Raw genomic sequence first — 24023 nt, forward strand, 5'->3', positions numbered from 1 at the left:
AATTTTAAGCTGGCCGGCTCGAGCTTAATGTTGGTTAAAATAACCAAGAGCAAAAGATATTAGGTTCCAAAATGTGAGCAGGCTTTCTGCGTAGCTATTTCAAGAACCTCCTCTTTTTATTAATTATCAGATAATTCCTTTTTGTATACATACTGTCTGTATAAGCACACAAAAAAGGTAGTCATTGGCTTTGCTTGCTTTGTTATATTTTCTCTGGTAATAATTCTCAACTAGTTAAAGCTAGTCAACTGCTTACTCCTTAGGCCCGCCAGCTTAAAATCTAGTATATTTATTAATATGTATTCCGACTACTTGTTCCAGCTGCCCAGCAGATAGCGATAGGTGTGCACCTCGTTGCTGTCACGCCGACGACCCGATCTCAGCTGCTCGTGTTGCTGCTCCCGGCGCTTTTGCTGGTGAGGATTTGGACTGCTTGCAGCAGCTGCTACGGTGGCGCGCCTTCTCGTCGCATCGAACATGTTGCGCGTCTTGTTGATGGGATAACGCATCTTGTTCTTCAGCCAGGTGGTAAATGCACGCTCGTTATCCTGCAGCTTCTTCAGCTCGTGCTCGTTCCGATTCAGCGTCTGCTCCATGGCGAAGCGCTGCTTGCGACGCAGCTGCTGATCCCGTTGCTGCAGCTGCTTCGCGCTCAGCCCGTACTCGGACATGTAGCCGGTGTAGCGGGGCAGCTTCTCCTGCAGCGCATTTCGATGCTCGCAGCAGATTTTATAATTCATTTTGATGTCCGGCGGCGGAGCAACTGGCGCACTGGGCGTGGCTCTGGCGCGACGCCTAAAGCTAAAGCGTCGGGCATTGAAGAAGGTCTTGGTGCTCGTGCTCCTGCTCGTGTTGTTGTTGTTGGGCGTTTGTGCCGTCTCATCATCCTTTTTGTAGTAAATGCTGCGCTCGTCCAGCTCGAAGTCATCGGGTATATAGCTGGCCACAATGATGGACAAGTCATCATCCTCCACATCCCCGTTGTCCTGGCCAGTTAATCTATTTATTTGCGCCTGCCCCTTCGCATCCAACGTTTTGTATAGACTCTTGTAGGCCTGGCGTAATTTGATGCGCGCTTCGTTCACGACGCGCTCGTCCTCCTCGCAGTCGGACTCCGTGAGCAGATTGGTCAGACTCCGCTGATCCGAGTCAGGCATTTCTTCAGCGTTCAAGTCGAATGTGTTCTGGCGTGCAATGCGATGCTTCTGGATGTCGGCGGTTAGCGGTTCGCTGGCAGCCTGGAGATCATCTTCATCCACGCCCAAAAAGTCATCCTCGTAGTCCATGCTGGCCGGGATTTGGCTCGCTTCTGGCTGCTTGCTGCTGCTGTTTTCCATTTCGCTGAGCTCCAGGATTTCCTCGCATATATCCTCCTCCACTTCTGCCTCCGCCTGCTGCTGCTCCATTGCTGCCCTCGCCAGCTCCTGGACCGGCTCCTCTTCTATGGCCGCAAAGCGCTCGCCACGCTCGGTTCTAAGCTTCAGCTGTGCCAACTGTTGCAACAGCTCGGCCGGCGGACTGCTTACCTCCTCCGGCTGTTGCTGCTGCGCTGTCATCGGCTCGTAATCCTCCAGATTGAGTGCAAAAGTCACCTTGCGGCTGCTGCTATTGGGATTATCTTGGCCAGCGCCCGCCTCTTCCTCATCGTAGATCGCAAATAGCTGCTTGTTGGCCTCCTTAATCTTGTCCACGATGTTGTATTCGTTGACGGGCTTCAGGACTGCATCGTAATCCAGCATAAGCGGCATGTGAATGACATTTAAACACGACAACGGGCAACTACTTACAGTAAACTTCGCAATCCTCGTCCGACTCCGCCTCCGGCTCATACATCTCTGCTGCGTATTTTGCGTTGATTATTTTTAGACTGGATTTATGTGCGTTAGGCGGCATAACTTTCCATTTCGTGCCATTGAACGTGCTTGAAACTCGCCACCAACATTCAGGAACCCATTGACAGCAGCAGGAACTGTGACGAGGGGCCCATCGAAGAATCTAATGAACTTGGGGAATATGCCCAGCCACCTCCTGTTGCGGTTATGGTTTTATGCCTATCCTGTCTCTGTTTTGTTGGCGCCGTTGCCAGGCCCCGACCAGGCCTGGTTTGTGTGCCGGCGCTTGGCGCTGTTTGGTCGATGCCTGGTGACAATTTGTTTTACCCGCAAGACAACAACAAGAGTGCTCTGCGTTGCGACGGGTAGATACCCTGTAACATTAGTTTTCATATAGCAAATTAAAAGATTGTAGCTCTTATAATCTTCAAATTATTTTCTCAATTGATATTGATCGATTTCTAGTTCTCGAAACTAGATCAAGCTCTCAAATACCCTGGAATCTGCACAGAGACCGAAATCTGCAAATCTATTTGGCTGCCGATTCTGATCAAGAGTTCATATACTTACGCTGCCTTCTCTTGCCTGTTACATACATCACCATCATTGCAATAGGCCCCTTTGCTAAGCACACTCAATGACAGGGTATAATAATAATAGTTGCTTTTCTCTGGTAGTTTTATGTACTTTATTTTTATTGGGCTTACTTGACTAACCACATTTAAAGCTTAATCGTTAATCATCGAAGTCAAAGTCAAAGTCGAGCTACGTTTAATACAAAACATAAACTACAAAAATACACAATAGCAGTATAATATAAGTACACATCATATATGTACCATATACATAACTATATATAGAGCCTTTCCATCAATTCTTTCAGTGTATTGAGCAACGTACGAGTCAATGCCTTTGATTTGTCATTATCCTTGCCAATCATATTTAATATAAGTAACTAAATCTAGAAACAACCCAACCCACACGGTGCCTAGTTGTACGATCCATGCGATAGCGCTATGATTAATGGAGGGGGGAGTGGGGAATATTTTGGGGAATTTCAGAAAATACTTATCGTTTGTTTTTTGTCTTGTTTGTATCAACTTTCTTTAATTAACTAAACAGATATGTACAGCAAATGATAAAAAAGCGATTAGTTAGATAAAATATTTCTTTTGCAATTAAGTTATCTGCGGCGTGTGCGAAAAAATACGGACATAAAAAGCTTACGTATTATCACATGTAGTTAACTAAATTATGCAAGCTAAAAAGTTAAATTAAATCAAAAGGTATCTATATGAAATATATAGCAGCTATTAAATTGTAGCTAGATCATGATCGGAATCATAGACTCGGCTTGGAAACCTCTTAAGTTTGTCTTCAAGGGCTTCGATCCTTAAGGGATGACTTTTAGCCTACCATGATAAATAATTCAAATGAAAATCATAAAAACATATTGAAAATGGATAAAGTTCATGTTTAAATTTGTCTTCACGGTAGCCTGCTATGCTAAATAGTTAAAATCAAGATCGTAAAATATTATATTAAACGAAAATTTTGGGGTCCTTTGAATTTGTCTTTAAGGGGTTCGATCTTCGTGATTGGCCCATAATACTAGTTAATTATAATGAAAATTATCAAATTATTTATTTAACTTGGGTTAGAGTTCTTTAAAGATTCTTTTAACGGCGGTTCTATCCCTAGATTCCAAATTTAGCACATTGCTGAGCATTTTCTTTAATCCAATTAATTTCCTGCTATATGTTTTTGGCATACAATTTTGAGCGATATTCAATTTAAAGTAATCCAATTAGGTTTACTTCCATATTCTCCACGTCGTGCCTTTTTCCTAAAATAAATAAAGTGTGCGGTTGACGCAGTTGACGTTTACGCACAAATAAAATCTAAATAAATTGCTTTGTTAGCCAAAAATAAAACAAAATCACAATTTATAAAATCTCAAAAAATGATATAATTTGCATTAAAAAAATAAACCAACAATAAATGAAAGTAAATACAAAAGTCGAAAGCAAAAGCTCGCTTAAAATTTAGTATACAAAATTTTGAGTATAATGCAAAAGTTGTTGCATTACAAATGTGCCTAAGTACTGAATTTAACCACATCGAATTTGTTTATTTAGTTTTAGTTTTTTTTAAAAGAACTTTACAACCTTATTCAGCATTCTTAAAAAAAAATAGAGCATTAAAAACTAAAATGTGGAATTCAAAAAAAGATATTCAAAAATTGCTTTTGCTATTTATGTGAGATGTCCGAAGAGCTGTCTGTTGGATGTGTATGTGTGTGTGTGTGTGTGTGTGTAATTTCATTAGAGGACGGTTAGAATTGGTTAGGGTTAGAAAATATTAGGGCATTAATTTTATAGCTATATAAAACGTACATATTGCAATATCAGCGCTTTTTTTTTTTACTTATATCACTAATCGATTTCTTTTGGTTTTATTTTTTTTTTTCGTAAGATTTCTCATGACAGTTTGTTAAATAATAATATTTACTGTACTATATACAGTATGTCAATAAAGTGTTTTTACTAACAAAAAAAAACTAATTTTTTGGGTTTAGTTGAAAATAAATGTACCTAAAAGTGAGAATTTTTTTTCAATTATAATTTATTTCGATTCTATATTTCTCCTAGAACTTAATGGCAAAAAGAATTGTTAAATAACATTACCCAAACATTTTATAAAATTAAAAAACTAAAAACATTCACATTTTATGCTGTCAATAAAGTGTTTTTACAGCTACGGTAAATTGTTTTGCCGTTCTCTTTTGGGTGATCCCGTTAGATTTGGGCCCATGCGTTTTGGCTTCTCTTGTGTCTTCGACTTTTCTTGTCATTTTCTATTGCAATTTATAACGTTTTGCTTTAATTTTATGAAAAATAAAATGCCAGGAAAAAGAACAACTTTTGAAGTCGCTCAGCTGGTGTATTATAACCATCAGATGGGACGTCAAGTCTCGGAACTGGCTGATATGTTTAATTTATCAAAAGCAACGATATACAACATATTAAACAGAGCCAATAAGGAAGATAGGCTAGAGGCAAAGCCAGTATGTGGTCGACCCTGCAAAATTTCTGACAGAGATAAGCGAAAAATTCTGAGAAAAATTGAGAAAAATCCACAAATTTCGCTTAGGGATATTGCTCAGGAGTTCAAGGAAGAAAGTGGTGTTGATGTGTCACATGAAACTGTCCGAAAATTACTGAATTCCAATGACTACACATCACGAGTTGCCAGGAAAAAACCTCTACTATCGGCGGCGAATATTTTGAAGCGGCTATCGTTCGCTCAAGTCCATGTAAATAGTTCGAACGATTTTTGGAGTAACGTCATATTCTGTGACGAAAGCAAGATGATGCTATTCTACAACGATGGGCCATCCAGAGTCTGGAGAAAGCCACTAACAGCGTTGGAAAACCGCAATATTATTCCAACCGTTAAATTCGGAAAACTATCAGTGATGGTGTGGGGGTGTATTTCGAGCAAGGGTGTAGGAGATTTGACCTTCATTGAGAATACCATGGATGCTAGACAATATCTGAGCATTTTACAGACACATCTCGTCAGTAGTGCACAGAAATTTGGATTCTATGAGGACAATAAGCCAATTTTTAAATTTTACCAGGACAATGACCCGAAGCATAAAGCTCATATGGTAAGAGTTTGGCTGTTGTACAACTGTGGAAAGGTGTTAGACACTCCACCACAAAGTCCAGATATGAATCCAATAGAAAATGTGTGGTCATATTTGAAAAAAAAAGTCGCAAAGCGGAGTCCAAAATCAAAAACTGATTTAAAAGCTGCTGTACTGGAAGAATGGCAGAAGATTCCAGAAACATACATACAAAACCTTATTGTTTCAATGAAACGGCGATTGCAGGCTGTATGTGACGCTAATGGCAGCCACACAAAGTATTAAAAAAAAATATTCCTGTTTTTTTAACATTGTTATTTAGTAATAAAGTTTCGTGTAAAAACACTTTATTGACAGCATAAAATTTGAATGTTTTTAGTTTTTTAATTTTATAAAATGTTTGGGTAATGTTATTTAACAATTCTTTTTGCCATTAAGTTCTAGGAAAAATATAGAATCGAAATAAATTAGAATTGAAAAAAAATTCTCACTTTTAGGTACATTTATTTTCAACTAAACCCAAAAAATTAGTTTTTTTTCGTTAGTCAAAACACTTTATTGACATACTGTATGTATATATAAACTAGGTAAGTTGCGTCCCGGACAGACGCTTACTAATCATATACATATAAATTTATTTATATATAGATTCGTGTTCGAAAATCGTAAAACATTTCGTTAGCATTTTTGCTTTTTGGTGCAATTAAATTTCAATAAATTACATTTTTAGTTTTTTGTTATGTTTTTAACACTAACGCGCGCTCAACATTTAGCATCATATACAAAGTCTTTCGTTTTTGTTGTTGTTTTTTTTTTTTTAATAAATTTCGAATGTGTGTGTAAGAGTGTTGTCATACGTATCCTTTGCATTTTTGAGCAGTGTTGCCAAATGTTTATTGAATAAAGTAGCTGAAACCAGTGTTGAAATAGCTCAAAAATGGCTAAATTAGCTTTTCGAGTAAATATTGGCTAGCTCTTGTCCTTGAGTGGCCGAAAAATAGCTAAATCAGTTTGAAGCTTCAGCTGTTTAGGGCTGATGACTTACGAAAATAAGCTAATTCAGCTGGAAAATAGCTAAATTGGCAACACTGCCTTTGAGGGTATACCAAACGTTTTTGAGTATATTATAATAAAAGATTAATTTTAAAAAAATACATACATTAAGGCTAGGATTCGAATTGGAGTTTTTGTCTAGGTTTTACTTCTTTTTATCATTTTTCCTTTTTGAGTTTTGTCCATTGAAATTCGTTGAAGACACACATAAAACACAAGACTTCTGAGTTAATTACCATATATAGATAATAATTGTATATATAAATATATGTATATAGACAGAGGGTAAGGGGACCAGGGGCGTTTTGCTGATACAAATTGGATCAACCAATGCGACATACATTTACATTATATATAAATATATATATATATATATATATATATATGTGTGTGTGCTTATGTAAACAAAGGTAAATGGTAAAAGTCAAACCCTCGATAGCCTTTGGCCGCCAGCCATATATAGACGACATGATAGGCGCCCGGTATAAAGCAAATGAGTCCAGCAACAAAAAATACAACACCCTGTGATGTATTGTGTGGATCGGCAATGGCAAAGGTGCCCATCACAAATAGCCCGGTGCCCACCACGAGGAGCGTGAACGCGGCCAGAACTGTGCGCCAATTTTCGCGCACCTTTGGATGCCGCCAGCAATATGTGTTCGTCTCCTCCGTGGGCAGATTGCCATATTCCTGTATCAGGGAGTCGCTGTCCCGCGACGTTGTGTCTTCGGCGTATTTGTTGTAGCCCCTGTTGAATAGATTAAGCAAAATAAATTAGTCGCAATTGAATTAAATTCAATTTGCTTATCAGTTAGGCGAACAAAGTGAGAGACATTGCACCTAAGAGTACAGTGAAAGCTGCCTGTAACGAACGTTTCAGCAGAGTTTTTACATTTCCATCATTTATTTTAACAGTGTGTACTTTGTTAAACGGACGTTCTTTGCTAGTTTAACAGTGTGTACTTTGTTAAGCGGACGTTTAACAGTAAGTACTTTATAAAACAGACGCTCTTTGTTCTTTTTACAGTGTGTACTTTTTTCTTTGTCTTTTTACAGTATTTACTTTATAAAGCGGAAGCTCTTTGCCATTGAAAATGATCAATGATAAGATTTACGAGTCTCATTAATTATTCCAACATTGGATAACTATCTTATATCATATGTATTTACTGTTCTCCAAACATATCTACATATTCTTATCAAAAAAGACCTCTATTAAAGAACTTCTAAGCCTTATTTCGACAAGGGCATTTAATCTTCGGCATGTTGTTTCATTACCAAGTACTTGATAAGCATTTTTGTTCTTGTGTTATTTTAGTTATTTTTTTGACGACCATCTTGTAAGGATAAGAGAAACGGCAACCTTGGTGGTTCATGCAATGGAGCATTCACTGTACCTGTATGTGTTTATTACTCAATTACAATGAAGCCGCACAAGTGCAGCCCGCTGCGGCCGCAACCGAAGGCCAAACGTGTAACTCGGTGTTGGATGTCGTGCAAAAAAAAAATATGCAAAAAATTCTTCAAGGAATGACGAAATTTATGCGCAGTGATTTATACAATTGAATGCCAAATTGGGCTGGATGCATGTCCGAGGCGCTGGACAGACAGATTCCGACGGCGACGACGACGACGATGTCTGCTCAAATCGCCATAATTACGTAGTTGTTGCCGTTGTGCCTTGAGGCGAGACATGCATGCATAATGGCATCCAATGGAATGGTAAATAGAGAAGAGCGCCAACAAATTGTAAATATTATATGAATGAATGAAGCACGCACGCGTTTTTGGCATCTACTATATAAACTGATACACGCACACACACGATGAAATTTATGGAAATCTGCGTCTAGCGTTTCCGGCAAGGAAGCGGAAAGTTACACGCGGCATCCACAAAAGGTAAAGGTAGAGCTTTATAGACCTGGCCAAGCAGCTGGCATACCTCGCAGCGGGCACAAGTGGCGCATCGCATTGCATTTGCAATTGTTATATGATGATTGCATGTTTATATTAAGCCGGTTTTAGTTAAAGTAAGGTTTTCATTCTGATTCTGAGTCAGCATATGATGAAATTTGGTCGGGGAAACGAACCAAACCAGCTGGTTTAAGCCGGTTGACCATTGAGTTACATGAAAGCATTCTTGAACAGGGCATGTTCTTTGTAATAAAAAATATATTGACAGGTCTGTTCCAGGGAGCTTTCACTGTATGCCGAAACGGGCTGTAGGCCCTATTCAAGACCAAAAAAAAACTGGTTCAAAAATTTTGGTTGGCAACATAAAAAATAAAACAATAATAAACAGTGCTGCCAGTTTTAGCTATTTTCCGGTCAGATTCGGCTGTTTTCAAAATTCGGCCGATAATATAAGATAACAAATTTAAACATATTTAGCTTTGTTTTGGCTTCTCAAGCTAATTCAGCTTTTTTATAGATATTTTTAGCACTGAATTTAGCTACTTCTTTATGTGACACTTGCCAACACTGATAATAACAGGCCGTATTTATGGCTGCTGCAAACGAAGCACCTCGCCCGCTTCCTTGTTCTGAATCACAGCTCCAAAATGGTGTCAACAACAGTCAAACAGCTGCTGCCCACGCGCAGACCCAGACACTAGAACCAGTACCAGTACCAGTACGTGTAGCAAATGGCCGGGCAGTTGTCGTCGCGGGGTAACTCGTTTATTTAATTTGTTTGTGGCACTTACTTTGGATCCTGTATGCGTATGGATACATCTTCGGTGGAGCGACCTTGTTTGGCGCTGCCGCTTACGCCACCGCGCATTGGCGTCGATATCACTGTGGAGCCATAGACACGTATCGCCTCCTCTTCCTCCTCCTCGAATGCGTCGTGTATGGAGAAGCCCCGTGCAACGTTGTTGTACATACTGTTTGTTGTTGTTGTTGCTGCTGCTGTTCTGTTGTTGTTGTTGTTAATAAATATAAGTAGGTTGCATACGCTTAGTTCACAATAATTGAGGACTCGAAAAGCGAGCGCTTAGTGCTGCGTCGCCTGCATTTTGCGCCACCTTGAAACGTATGTTATTAAGCTGTTTTTATTTTTGGTTGCTTCGTAAAGATTTTCACAGTGTTTTCCTTAATATTTTACGCGACACAAAAGATAATGTTCAGGGAGGAGAAGAGTGGGTAGTCTAGTGATGCGCAAAAGGCACATAAAGAAACTATCGTTACGCGCAGGCACGCAAAAAAGCACGGAGCACGATGAATTCAATATTAATCGTATGTTGTTTAACATATAAGCTGACCATAAATAATTAACACTCTCATATACTTTATTGGTAGTTATAATCTAAACACTGGTTTTTAATACTTAATTTGTTGTATTGTTTTAGCAGTGTTTTACCCATCTCTAATTGTGCAACTATTGAGTGTGTCACGCACATCAGCATTAACTGTGCTGCCAGATAGCCAGCCACAATTATCTGGCAACTACTCGTTCTAGTGCTTTCAGTTGTCTGCAATTCGACGAAATTATATTTTTCTTATGTTTAATAATTGTGAAAATTGACTGAAAAAATACAAAGAGATTAAATAAACCACAAGATGTCGCGTCACAGGATAGTACGCGGAATGGATTACAACGACGAATACGATGGCTACGACGATGTTTATGGCCATTCCGTTGATGATGATTGCGTCTCGCCTACGGATCAGCAATGGCTATACGACCGGGCTCGCGGTCAACAGAGTATGTCGGCGTTTATAAAGAAAAACAAGAACATCGAGGAGGAGGCGGAGGATGATGATGAGGACGATGATGACGAGGCATACCAAAAGGCTCGCAGAGATTCGGAGAATTTCCAGATGCCGGAACTGGACGATATTGCGCAGGCCAAGCTCAGCTCCTGCGTGGATGAGGTGCGCAGCGTGGTGGGCGATGCAGTCTCCGAGCGTCGCATCGTGGAGACATCCATGCGTTTCGACTACGACATACAAAAGATTCTCGACGATATACTCAACGAGGAGACGAACAAAAAGGAGAAGGAGAAACGTCCACAAAAGCTGAAACTAAACGCAACAACGCCAGCAACAAAGTCTAGCACAACGCCCAAGCCGACGCCTACTAAAATAACGTTGTCCGCCGTAAAGGATGCACGACGTGGCTTCGACATTGCCTCGCCCAAAGCGCCCTCCTCGCCAAATGTGTCCGGCCGCAATACGCCCGTCGAAGGCGGCGACGAAGCGGGACGCGGCTCTACAACAATATTCAAAGTGTCCAAGGATCAGGCACAACGCAACGCCCAGCAGCTGTACGAGCAGGAGCGCGCGACGCAAAAGAGCCACATACACATGATTGTCATTGGGCACGTAGATGCCGGCAAGAGCACACTAATGGGCCATCTGCTCTACGACACGGGCAACGTTTCGCAGCGGGTGATGCACAAGCACGAGCAGGAGTCCAAGAAGCTAGGCAAACAGAGCTTCATGTACGCCTGGGTGCTGGACGAGACTGGCGAGGAGCGCGCCCGTGGCATCACCATGGATGTGGGCCAGTCGCGCATCGAGACCAAAACCAAGATAGTCACGCTCCTGGATGCGCCCGGCCACAAGGACTTCATACCTAACATGATATCGGGCGCAACGCAAGCGGACGTGGCGCTGCTTGTCGTGGATGCGACGCGTGGCGAGTTTGAGTCCGGCTTTGAGCTGGGCGGACAGACACGCGAGCATGCGATACTCGTGCGCTCGCTGGGCGTCAATCAGCTGGGCGTGGTCATTAACAAGCTGGACACGGTGGGCTGGTCCAAGGAGCGCTTTCAGGAGATTGTGCACAAACTTAAATCGTTTCTAAAACAGGCTGGTTTCAAGGAATCGGATGTCAGTTTCACGCCCTGCTCGGGCCTAACGGGCGAGAATCTCACGAAAGCCGCCCAGGAGCCCGCCCTGAAAGCCTGGTATGAGGGACCAAATCTTCTGGAAGTCATCGAACATTTCAAGGTACCCGAACGTGCCATTGACCGGCCGCTGCGCATGTCCGTCTCGGACATATACAAGGGCACCGGCTCAGGCTTCTGCATTTCGGGTCGCATCGAGACGGGTGCCCTTTGTGTCAACGACAAGGTGCTGGTGGGCGCTAGTCGGGAACAGGCGCAGGTCAAATCGCTCAGCATGGACGAGCTGACGCAGACGAGCGTATTTGCCGGCGACCAGGTCTCTGTGACACTGGCCGGCATCGATGTCAACAACATAACGGTGGGCTGCATCATATGTGATCCCCAGATGCCAATCCCAGTGACAACACGCTTCCAGTGTCGGATCATTGTCTTCAATGTAAAGGTGCCCATTACGATGGGCTATCCGGTGCTGCTGCATCATCAGTCGCTCATCGAGCCGGCCGTTGTCTGTAAGCTGACCGCATCTATACACAAAAGCACCGGCGAAGTGGTCAAGAAGAAGCCGCGTTGTCTGGGCCAAAACTCGTGCGCCCTGGTCGAGGTGGAGACCTCGCGTCCGATTTGCATTGAACGCTACTCGGATTTCAAGGAGCTGGGACGCATTATGCTGCGTGTGGCAGGCGTTACGATTGCCGCCGGCATGGTCACTAAAATCCGCTAAGAGTTCGCGCTAATAATCTTATTTTTTACGAAATTTTAGTTAGTTTTTTAATTTTGTTTTTTGTAAATAAAAGCTAGTTTGATAAAGCGCCACTGGCTGATAAGCCCAAATTATCTTTATTATTTGGAAAATTTGCATTCCCTTTGGCTGCTTCTACAACAAAAATAAACTAAGTTATTTATTGTTTTCCACGTCGTAAACTGTGCGATATAAGTTTTTAAAAATCGTATAAACATTAAATGGTATTAAAATTCGTTAATGTTGCCAGTCTTGGGAACATTTATCGATTGATGTTGCCACTTGCGGGCCGTGCTATCGAGCTATCGCCACGAATGATACAGCGCTAGGTGTGGCAGCACTGAAAATGAATCAGCGTGTGAGCGAGCTAGATAGCACAAGCGCCTAAGCCGAAAAATAGTTATCTGTTTGCCTTAGAATTAAATATCTCGTTATCAATAAAAAAAAATTGCACATTTCGCGAGTTGTGTCACATTATCTTGTACACGCATATATACATAAACGGACACTAGATCGCAAAAGCGTGTGTGAAATTTGCACAGACAGCAACAACAGTTTTTTGTGCGCAGCAAACAAGGTAAAACTCCGAATAGAGTTGCCGTGTGCGTGACATGCGGGTGCTGCTGCTGGCCCCAACCCCCTGCCCCATAATAAAGTTTTTGTGTGTTCAAATACGATAAAGTATATTCAGCACATTATGTGCGCATTTGTCAGCCACTGCTGCAATTATAAGTGTTTTTCATTGAACAAAGAACAAATTTGATTTGCATGCTACAAGTGTGTGCATTGTTTGTTGGGCGCTCAACAGTGCCATCTCGCCGCTACTCGACAACTCTAAAAATGAATCATAAAAATGTTGAGGGTAGAGCGCAATTGTGCTGAGTGAGCGAGGAGAACATTTTGAGTTCATTACAAAAAAAAAAAAGAAAAAAATAAAATTAAAAAAAAAAAAAAAACGAAATAAAGAGTGCAGTAAATTCCTACTAGCAGTGCCAGCTCAGGCACCAGCATACCAAAACTAAAATAAAAATTAAAAAAAAAAAGACCACAAAACCAAAATCGAATTTACAGTGATACCTATATTTAAAAATACAAACTATTGCTTTCTTACATTCCACAGTGCACACTGAGTACTCAGCAAACATTGTTGCACAGCAACAGCAACGGCAACGGCAAGCGCAGATATAGCAATTGGTGCTGTAAAACGGAAGTTGTTGTCGTAGTTAACGTCGCGGGCAGAGGCGGCAGAGGCTAGTGCTACAGTAATTGTATATATATATATATTTATGTATATATTGTCGCTGCTCCCCCAGCACCGCTCAAAAGCAACAATTTGACGACAACCAAAAAACGAAACGCACGCTCGCACCTTTGCTACCTGAGCGGAGTCCGACGCAGGGAGAGAGCAAGAGAGAGAGAGAGAGAAAGACCACAAACAGACACACACACGCAGATACGAGTTGTTTGTTGGCACAAAGGTTATCAGCAATAACAAAGAACAACAACAAAAGCTTTCTGCAAGAACTGCAACTGCAACCCAAAAGCAATCGCCGAACAACGCCTAAAACTAGTGATTTTTTTTTTCTGCTGCTGTTAAGAGAGCGCCAGTGTGAGAGCGCAAGAGAGAGAGAGAGAGAGAGCATCGCGTTTTAAATAAACATTTGCAACAACAACAATAACAAGAGCAGCAGCAGCAACAACTGAACCACCTCGTCCCCCCGCCTACGCCAGTAACTAACAGCGCCTGGTTTTAAATAAGCCCCCCTTCCACGCCCGCACACCAGCATACACATATATAAATAGTTCGACACACACACACACACACACATATATATATATATATATATATAAGATGCGTGAATACAAAATTGTTGTTTTGGGCAGCGGCGGCGTCGGCAAATCCGCTCTAACTGTACAATTTGTGCAATGCATTTTCGTGGAAAAATATGATCCCACCATTGAGGACAGCTATCGCAAACAGGTGGAGGTAGACGGTCAGCAGTGTATGCTGGAAATATTGGATACCGCCGGCACGGAACAGTTTACAGCCATGCGGGATCTCTATATGAAGAATGGCCAAGGCTTTGTGCTTGTCTATTCGATAACGGCGCAATCCACGTTCAATGATCTGCAGGATCTGCGAGAGCAAATATTGCGCGTCAAGGATACGGACGATGTGCCCATGGTGCTGGTTGGCAATAAATGCGATCTGGAGGAGGAGCGCGTCGTTGGCAAGGATCTGGGCAAGAGTTTGGCCAATCAATTCAATTGCGCGTTCATGGAGACCTCAGCCAAAGCCAAAGTGAATGTGAATGATATTTTCTACGATTTGGTACGGCAGATCAACAAGAAGTCACCCGAAAAGAAACAAAAGAAACCGAAAAAGTCCCTATGTGTTCTGCTATAAGACTTCCAAAAAAAAAAAAAAAATCATTAAAAAAAAACCAACATAAACAAAAAATCGAAGGAAAGCATACAAAACCCCGAAAAGTTAAGATTGTCAAAATTGCAATAACCAAGCTACAATATATACAAAAAAAAAAAAACATACAAAAAAAATAATAATTAAAAAAAAATAATATAAAAACACATTTAACTGACAATGTTTTTAACTGTGCAAAGTTCTTTGTAATTATTACTACATACTATTACTACTACTACTATTATTATTATTACTATGCAATTTTTGCTGATTAACAATTAATTATTGTAAACAAGAAATTATATTTGTCGTTCGTTTTTTTTTTTTTTAAATATTTTTTTAAATTATGCAACAAAAATTCAAAGCAAAAGAAAAGCAAACATTCGTAACTAAAACATTCGTATTTCTTTTGTTTTTATTTGATAATTGAATTCCCTTTCGATTTATACACACATAACATAAACACAATAAATATATACAAGAAATTTATCGTATACATATATACATAGAAGATCCATAAATAATAAACAAATGTCGTTGCTCTTCAAAAAACAATAAGAAGTTTAAAATGAAAATCAAATTAAGCTAAACCTAAATCTAAATTCAATTGTATGCCTATAACAAATCACTTGATAGAAACCAAGAAAAAAAAAAAAAACAAGAAACAAAAACAAAACAAAAAAAAAAATCACATATTTTATAAAAATATTGTATGCAAGATGAGATGTCAAAATGTTGCAAACAAACAGAAAATCCATTTTTAGTAATTAGTTTAAAACAAATTTACAAATAATTGTTTAAAAATGATCAATTTCTGTGTAAGTAACATTAACAAACAAACAAAATGCGAGTACATAATTAAAAAACAAACAATTGCACACATACATATATATACGCACACACCCATACATCCATACACTCACACACATGACACTCCGGCTTGCTCTGAGAGCATGCAACATTTAAAATTAAACAATAAACAATAAAGAAATCATTCAGTAGTGTTAAATGCAAAGTTGCAAAGTTTTCGATTTGCGCAACAATTTCAAATCCTGTTATATTTAACGATTACAACAAATCCCAACCAAAACATGAGATTCGTCTGTGTCAATCCAAAAACGAAATAAATTTATATAACAACAAGAAATTTAAATATACACGATTTATAATAGCCGTAACAGGTAACAAGTAACCAATATGCCCTTAAATCAAAGTCAAAAGAGAACATATAAACACACACAGACACACACACACATAAGAGAATCCAACGTGTAACCATAATAAATGTATTATGTTTATAAAAAATAATAATAAAAAGAAAAAAAAACAAAACAAAAAAATTTAAAAACAAAAACAAAATAAAAATTAAATAAATTCATGTAAGAAATGAGAAGTTTTCTTGTATTCTTAAAATTATATTTCCATTTTGCTTTGTGCTGCGCATTCGCTAACGTTTTACTGGCTTGAGTTTTGGACAACACTTTGATTGGCCCACCAGAAATAATACGAATACGTGCGTGGAATTTTCAAATATTTTTGCTGTATTTTATACTTGGAATATGAATATAATAGTATTTCAAATATGGTTTATAATACAAGTACAAGTACAATTACAATTACAATCAAATAGTTGCATATGTTTGCATAGCCACCAAAACTATGGATGGTATATGTCCATATATATGTATGTATATATATTATGCTGTATCTGTAATATCAACAGTTTGATATGGACATTTATTTCTTGTTGCTGTCTCAATGGAGCATGACAATAGAAGCCAACTAAGCGCAGGCGATTATTATGCGTACTTTTAAAAACTCTGAGCGGGTGGGGGAAAGTTGGGAGGTTTTTTTTTTTTTTTTTTTTTGGATAGCAATAATACATATTTTTGCTGTACATAAATTGAGTTTCGTTTTCATTTTTTTTTCGCTTGTGTTTATGACTAGTTTTGAGTTTAGCAAGTGCTCTAGATGTACATATTATATATTTTCTGCGATGCTCTTCAATTACTAATTAACGCATTTCGAATCAGTCCAACTATAAAATGTTCTCCATAAGAACTGCCATTTTACAAATTATCAATAAAACTTAATTAACGCTAATTTGGCAACAACGAAAAAAATGAAACAAAAAATTAAAATAATAAACATCTATAAACAAGTATAATAGTATAAATTTATAATAGTCAAAAACAAATATACACATGAGATATTGCACTGGGGTTTGTTTGTGTGTTGTGTTTTGTGTCTTGGGATTGGAAAATTGCACTTTTGGTTATTACACGACATTTAAAACTAGAAATATACATAATACATGCATCGTCTGTTGCGAGATTTCAGATTTCGATAGATTTCCATTTGAGATTACTACGTGAAACGGGTTTAGATTAGGGGCTTAGTCGGGCTTGGACTTATGCCTGAAGGTAAACACATGGCCTTGACGTACGCTTATGGCCAGATGAGATAATATACGATAAGAATAAGGATAAGATAACAAACAATGGATAATCTAGTGTCTAAGTATCTGGTTTCCAGATCTGGCCTTTACTTGCGCAGCTGCAATTGACCCTGCTGCTGTTGCTGCACCTGGCTCTGTTGTTGTTGTGTCGACTGTTGCTGCTGGTGCTGGGTCTGCTGTTGCTGCTGCTGCTGCTGCTGTTGATGATGATGATGAGGGTGATGATCCTCATCGTCGCTGGGCTCCTCGCGCAAGGGCAGCGAATCGATCTGTTTGGCGGTGGTCACCTTCTTGTTGCGCTGCCAGGTGAAGACGCGCGCCATTTGTAGGAATTTCTTGCGCGACAGCTTGCCCATATTCTTGAGCCGCTCTTGGAATGGTGCATCATCTTCGCCCTTGGCCTTGCCGCTCTGCTCCTTCTCCAGCGCATTCATGAAGTCCTGATTCCATCGCAACTGATTCATAAACTCCTCGTTTTGCAACATCAGCGCAAACTGCTCGTCGGGCAGCTCAAAGTCCTGCTGGCCAGGTGCTGGCGCCACGCGCAAAAATCCCGGTGGCAGCACGCCCAATATTGGTGGATTCCAGCGTCGAGAGGCGTTGCTGCTGCTGCTGTTGCTCGACAATGCAACGGTGTGCGTGCGCTTGGTGGGCGTGTTGCTGGCGCTGCCCCTGTTCGAGGCGCCCAACGGACGTTGCTTGGGCGAGGCGCCCGTATTGTGATGATTTGGAGAAGCGGTCGCAGTGCTTAGCAATGTGTTGCCGGCAGCAGCAGCAGCAGCTGTTGCCGCGGCACCGCTCTCCGTGCCGCCGTCTGTGGCATCGATGAGCTGCTGATTGCGTCGCAGCTCTCTGTCCGAATCGCTGAGATTGATGAGACTCTGTTGTGGTGAGACATTAGCATCCAGTTCATTGCGCAGTTTTTCGTTCTAATCACACATGCGGTTAGTGTTAGTTAGTAGGCTGTTTTTGGGCTGTTAGTATACACAAACAAACACATACACGCACACATACACACAGGGTGCACACTCACACACACACACACATATGTACCTGGTTGTCAGTTGACATAGCAAGCAGTTGGTCGATGGTTTGATCCACAGCACCCAGATTAGCGCGCAGCACAGCCTCAATCACCTCGCGATCAATGTCCGGGAACATCTTCTTGAAATCGGCCATGGCCTGTGAAAATTCCAGCTGCAACGTCGATGTAGCCATGATGATTTTCTTATTTTTAATTTTTCTCCCCCCCTTTTTTTAGTGCCACAGCTGAACAGCCGATAATGGACCCGTGTGTGCGATAATTGATGCACCGGCTACCGATAACAGTTATGTTTCAGTTACTCTTCGAGATACTCCGCTTTCAACACATTTAAAACGACATTTAAAATGAATAGCAGCGAAATTAATTGAAAATGCAAGCAAATAATTTTCTATTTAATAACCAACAAACATTTCTTAGCATAAAAAAAAATACAGGCTGGTAATTCGTATGCCAAAATAACAGTCGTCGCCGTGACTCTGAGCTTTATTGTCATCGCTTAAAAGTATCGGACTTCTCGCAGGTGCAAGCAGTGTTGGCTAATGCTTGCTAGGATGGCGCCAATTGGCAGCGGCGTTTAAATTTGTTGAACGGCAATGCAACAACAACATAGCTTTATAATCATTCATATTGACGAATCCATAGTATGTATTGCATATTTTTTTTTTATTTCGAGTCATGCATCAATTATTGCCTGCACAAATGACTTAATTGTGAGCAGTGCAAGCTGCATGTCGAAAGTCTCGTGATTGTGATTGTTGCTGATAATTGGCCCGGCAAAAGCAGCACGTGTGCGAGCTATTGTTGTTCCGCCATGAGAAGGAGAGAGATGCCAAAGTCTGTGTCCCGTCGCGGCGATATTTTTTAATAAGTGTCAATTAGCGCTGATATGTTTTGGTATTTAATGTTTTGTTTGCATGTCATAAGGGTCTCCCTCCGTCCTGTGTCTCGAAAATCGCTTATCGCCCAACTGATGAGATACGCCCGCATATAGCCTAATCTCATTTTGGGGACTGATGTGAGCACAGAAATTCATTCATATAAAAATGAAGCGTGGGCGAAAATAACATTCGATGCGGATTTGTCCGGATTCGTAAAAAGGTTCAAAAGTGACAAATTTTAAAAAATTTGTTTAGACAAAAAAAAAAAATGCTGTGTCAGCTGAAATGTTTTTAATTTGTTAAATGTTTAATGTGAAAGAAAGTTTGACGACGTCTATCGTAGATTAGAAGATCTGTCAGATTAGGATTAATTCGAGACATAATTCATCATCATCTCATTAAGAATTGTTTGATTTTTTGTGTTGTAATATTTTAAGGATATTTCATCATAATTTCTTGCTTTCTTTTTTGAATTCAAAACTGGCGCCTAAAATTAGGTTTGGCAGCTGTATTATCTGTATTATCTCCTGTCCACAATTGTACTCGGGTAATTTTATATTCTATTTTTGGCCAGACCTTTTATTTATGTTTCAAACATGACTTGGGTTTTATGTAGTTGATATATTCAAAAATATTAAAATACTCTACAGATCGTGCAATAGTTTTTTTTTATTATTTCAACATCCGCTTTACTTTTAAATATATTTTCGACATTGACCTAATTAACTTTCACAAACATCATTTCGAGTTTATTGACCTACAATTGAAATTGGGGTATTTAAGATGTCATAGCTTAGGCATTAATCTAAGAGTTGGTTGTCTGGCAAAAGTACCTTGAGAATTTGCTGGTCCATGTTAATGAACCTAACCGGGGGATAGTTTATGAGGCCATCCAAACAGCTCTTAGAAACAAAGCATTGAAGAACAAACTTTTCGATGCAATAGAAAATAATTAACAACTATTTCTACTCGAAATTTGGGGAAAGTCGAGGAAATATGCCATTAAATCGATTTTGGTTTAGTTCGGCTTAAAACTTACTTATTAACGTGGCTTAAGAAGAAGACTTAATGAGGGCAAATATTTGCTAATATTTTTTAGTACTCAACTATGCATTTGCTATTAAAACTGATATGCCTCATTATGTGTAGCGTACACCTTGTTAACACTCGGCTAGTATATAGCTAATGCCATAAATCTCGAACTTATCGGGCGATTTGTCAAAAGTGTGGCCCAGAGAAGGTTTCAAATCGCGACCAAGCCCGGCTGAATGGAGGAGAGCAGAGCAGCGATCAGTGATAAAAAGAAGCCCGGGTAAGAATCTCGAAATGAACTTAGTAAAGTCATTCTAGGAGTATATATACTCAATAGGATTTAATATGTTCTCTTCTGTCTGTTACATTATATTCTCTTTAGCAATTTTCAATCATGATTTATGGCACTTCTCAGATCACAGTTTATGTTAACTTTCACTCCGTTTATTTAGTTAAAGCTAAGCAAAGTCACGATTTTTTTTTGACTGCAATTAAGTGCTAAATAAAATTAGGAAAAACACGTCTGCCTTTTCCAAATTTTTCCTAAATAAAATGTTAAGAAAAATACGTGCAATGAATATACTCAATTCTACTCAATCAACTACTCACTCGCAGTATAATTTGATTCAATCTGGGGTCATTTGTGTGGCGCCTAAGAAATTGATATGCTCATTGATAATGCTGGAAATGTATTTATTTTATTTATAAACATAATTAAATTCTTATGAGCACACACACCCAAAAGCACTCGCAATTATCAGCGCTCAATTTGAATTAATTTATTTGACTTCACATTTTTTTTGTTTTGATTATTTCAAAAATAATTGAGGCTGCCCTTTGAAAATTAACATAGTCGTCTTACCAGCGCACGCAGAAAATGCAGATCACGTTGTATATTAAGTAAAACTGATTCAAGTCTCGTGATACAAAATATTTTCAAAAAAATTTGGGAGCTCGAAATGAAATTTTAAGCTTAATCGAAAATAATCTAATATTTTCCGCATAAGACTTCGTTCGTTTTCGGGCTCGTGTGATATTTTTTACGCGCCGTTGATGCTCTTAATTCTCAATTAAAAGACAGCATGTTTCAAATTAAAAGAGTCGGGATTTATATACCTACTGGGACTTATAACATAAAATCTTGAATGTTTTCCTTGCTTCACATAAAAATCTCTTATCTCTTATCAATTTGCACCTGCGCCAGCAACAGGTTAATTTCGAATTAACGCCGCAAAGGCGTCAACAAACGCCTGTCAAATAAATATTCGACAGACCCAAAAATATAGTTGGCACTAATCGGTTGTAAAGGGCGAAACGCTTATCCGATCTGGCTCCGAGATAATTACGGGGCGTGTCCCGCCCCATCCAAGTTCATTGAAACTTGTACGCGTTAGACCTTGACCATGTATTTTTTGAAATAGTACTGAGAAGAAGCTCTGACAATCTTATACGCACGTATTTATATAGTATACTATATAGTATACTAAATTTGTATAGTATAGTATATATATACGTACGTTGAAAAATTCGCCACGACATCGGCGCTTTATCAGCTCCGGGGGGTATAAACATATTTGATTACGTTTACGAGTCTTACGAATCGAATTCGCCCATTATTCATAGAGTGTCAAAACAGAAGCGATTTTTATATTTCAAGGCGTATCACTCACTCATGAATTGTCTTGCAATATTTTTCAATTTAAAAATAGTTACAGTTGTCAATTTAAGAATTTATTTAATTTAAAAATTCGTATGTTGTCTGGGATATATTAGTATAAGAAGCCAACTTTTAAGAAGATTCTAATATAGTTTTGGAAAAATTTCGGGCCAAATTTGACTTATGAAATTCCTAAATTCCAAATTCCTAGAGTTTCTGTTTTATGCCTTCACGAAAGTTTGGTCCCTGATCTCCGATACTTAAGATTTGCCATCGAAATTTGCGTATTCCCTAAAGCTTTATTTCTTGTAGCTGCTTTTATGCAAATCGTAACTTAATATGAATTTTAATTATCAGGATTTTTAAAAATAGCAGCAGAAGCGCAAAAGTCATTCAGTTTCATATTTTTTATGTCGTATCTCTTGCGAATTAATCATCAAGATTAATTTGTGGAAATTTGCAATTTATGTGCAAGTTTAGCTGCAGTTTTCATGATTTTTCTTTCCTTGTGGCAAAGTCGCTTTCTCGCATCTCCATTGACCTTTAAGTAAATGTCAAGGTCCACATTGGTCATCAGTGGTCCATATTGCAGGACCTTTCACGTCGGAGTTGAGCATAATTAGGCATCAATATTTCATAAACGGTAATTAGGGCAAACGGATACCGCGTCACGCACAGACGAGCATCTTTTGACCCCGTCGCCCTTTGGCAAGTTGCCCTATGGACTCGCAGGGCAAGTGATATTTTTAAGCATGCTCGCAAGCTGAGTTGAACATTTTAAGTGCCACGTGTCTGTCTGTCACAAGGAAAATCTTGGTGTATGCAACGTGACCCAACAACTGCAGATGAAACCTGTCAAAAGCGAGACTCGAAAATTTCAAAAAGGAAAATAAAACAAGGAGAAAAACTCAGGCGTGCTAACTTTTGGCCACTTTGTTCATTTCATTGGAAACTGAAATATTGTAAAAAAGTTGTTGCACTGCGTTGGCTCTGTTTAAATGCATGGCAATTGTTTTCGGGCCACCCTACTTAAAGCGAGATGGTAAGGCTACTTTTGGCTAGCCGAAGATAAAATACTCTAGGTTTGCAAATAAGTGAGAATGGTGAAGCTCGTAAATGCTGAGCTTGATGAAAATTAGTTGCCTTTGCTCTGATAAAAATAAAAAAACCGAATCAAATATTACTTCTCGCCAATCTCCCATCCAAGCACAACAAAATTCTCATACCAAATCTGGCCTAGCTTGACGATGTGAGACACAAGAGATATTTATTTAGCTAGAAATAACGCTCATAGCTTGAGAAAAAGTCTAGCCACAAGGTTAATGTAGCCATGATGATTTTCTTTTTTTGAATATATCTTACTTCCGCATTTTTACCGGCTACTTGTCACGGGTATGTTTAAGTAGTTCGCTGATGTGACTTCAAGTTCATAATATTGCCGTCGCTTAAAAGTATCGGTCTCTTCGCAACTGCAAGCAGTGTTGGTTAATGCTTGACAGAATGGCGCCAATTGGCTGCGCTGTTTAAATGTGTTGATTGAAAATCAAAGCAACAACAACGTTGTTTTCTCATCATTTATGAATGCATAAATGAATTAAGTATCTGTGATATCTATGCTATAAATGTTTATTTGTATTTTATTTCAAGTCAGGCATCAATTATTGCCTGCATAACTGGTTTAATTGTGAGCAGTGCAAGCTGCACGTCGAAAATCTCGTGATTGTGATTGCTGCTGATAATTGGCCCGGCAAAAGCAGCACGTGTGCGAGCAATTGTTGTTCCGCCATGAGAGGGAGAGAGATGTCAAAGTCTATGTCTCGTCGCGGCGATTCTTGTTAATAAGTGTCAATTAGCGCTGATATGTTTTGGTATTTAATGTTTTATTTGCATGTCATAAGGGTCTCCCCCCGTCCTGTGTCTCGAAAATCGCTTATCGCCCAACTGATGAGATACCCCCGCATATAGCCTAATCATATTTTGGGGGCTGATGTAGCCAAAAATTAATTCATATCAATATGAAGCGTGGGCGGGAATAACATTCGATGCGGATTTGTGCGGATCCGTGGAAAGGTTCAAATGTGACACACGTTATGATTAAAAATTTTGAAAAATTTGTTTAGACAAAAAAAAAAATGCTGTGTCAGCTGAAATGTTTTTAATTAGTTAAATGTTTTATGTGAAAGAAAGTCTGACGACGTCTAGCGTAGATTAGAAGATCTGTCAGATTAGGATTAATCCGAGACACAATTCATCATCATCTTATTAAGAAATGTTTGATCTTTTGTGTTGTAATATTTTATGGATATTTCATCATAATTTCTTTCTTTTCAATTCAAGACTGGCGCCTAAAATTAGTCTGCTCATTTGGTTTGGGAGCATAAAAGATAACGCTGGGTGTATTA

General features: G+C 39.4%; 5 protein-coding genes across 6 annotated transcripts; 2 read left to right on the forward strand and 3 right to left on the reverse strand.

The window, feature by feature from the left end:
* Positions 1-48: 48 nt before the first annotated feature.
* On the reverse strand, positions 49-4371 carry LOC6622109 (trichohyalin). Its single transcript, XM_070208422.1, has 2 exons — positions 1788-4371; positions 49-1720 (listed from the first exon to the last, which is right to left on the reverse strand). The coding sequence occupies exons 1-2, from the start codon at positions 1891-1893 to the stop codon at positions 309-311; spliced, it is 1518 nt and encodes a 505-aa protein (XP_070064523.1). The 5' UTR covers positions 1894-4371; the 3' UTR covers positions 49-308.
* Positions 4372-6258: 1887 nt separating this feature from the next.
* LOC6623319 (transmembrane protein 134) lies at positions 6259-9694 on the reverse strand. The gene is made up of 2 exons (XM_002046506.4): positions 9243-9694; positions 6259-7285 (listed from the first exon to the last, which is right to left on the reverse strand). The coding sequence occupies exons 1-2, from the start codon at positions 9419-9421 to the stop codon at positions 6934-6936; spliced, it is 531 nt and encodes a 176-aa protein (XP_002046542.1). The 5' UTR covers positions 9422-9694; the 3' UTR covers positions 6259-6933.
* A 269-nt stretch (positions 9695-9963) lies between these two features.
* HBS1 (translation elongation factor EF-1alpha (GTPase) HBS1) lies at positions 9964-12280 on the forward strand. The gene has a single exon (XM_002046507.4). It carries the CDS (start codon positions 10099-10101, stop codon positions 12109-12111), a length of 2013 nt encoding a protein of 670 aa, XP_002046543.1. The 5' UTR covers positions 9964-10098; the 3' UTR covers positions 12112-12280.
* Positions 12281-12469: 189 nt separating this feature from the next.
* Rap1 (RAS oncogene family member Rap1) lies at positions 12470-15566 on the forward strand. The gene is made up of 2 exons (XM_002046508.4): positions 12470-12706; positions 13250-15566. The coding sequence occupies exon 2, from the start codon at positions 13982-13984 to the stop codon at positions 14534-14536; it is 555 nt and encodes a 184-aa protein (XP_002046544.1). The 5' UTR covers positions 12470-12706; positions 13250-13981; the 3' UTR covers positions 14537-15566.
* Positions 15567-16347: 781 nt separating this feature from the next.
* LOC6622353 (CUE domain-containing protein 1) lies at positions 16348-18311 on the reverse strand. 2 transcript variants are annotated; one of them, XM_002046509.4, is made up of 2 exons: positions 18063-18311; positions 16348-17938 (listed from the first exon to the last, which is right to left on the reverse strand). In XM_002046509.4, the coding sequence occupies exons 1-2, from the start codon at positions 18225-18227 to the stop codon at positions 17096-17098; spliced, it is 1008 nt and encodes a 335-aa protein (XP_002046545.1). In that variant the 5' UTR covers positions 18228-18311; the 3' UTR covers positions 16348-17095. The 2 variants fall into 2 exon arrangements, with proteins under 2 accessions (XP_002046545.1, XP_015030909.1); XM_015175423.3 differs by having other exon boundaries at positions 16348-17890; positions 18063-18309.
* Between the last annotated feature and the right edge of the window lie 5712 nt (positions 18312-24023).

The sequence above is a fragment of the Drosophila virilis genome, chromosome 3, assembly GCF_030788295.1.
Source record: "Drosophila virilis strain 15010-1051.87 chromosome 3, Dvir_AGI_RSII-ME, whole genome shotgun sequence".
Classification (NCBI taxonomy): domain Eukaryota; kingdom Metazoa; phylum Arthropoda; class Insecta; order Diptera; family Drosophilidae; genus Drosophila; species Drosophila virilis.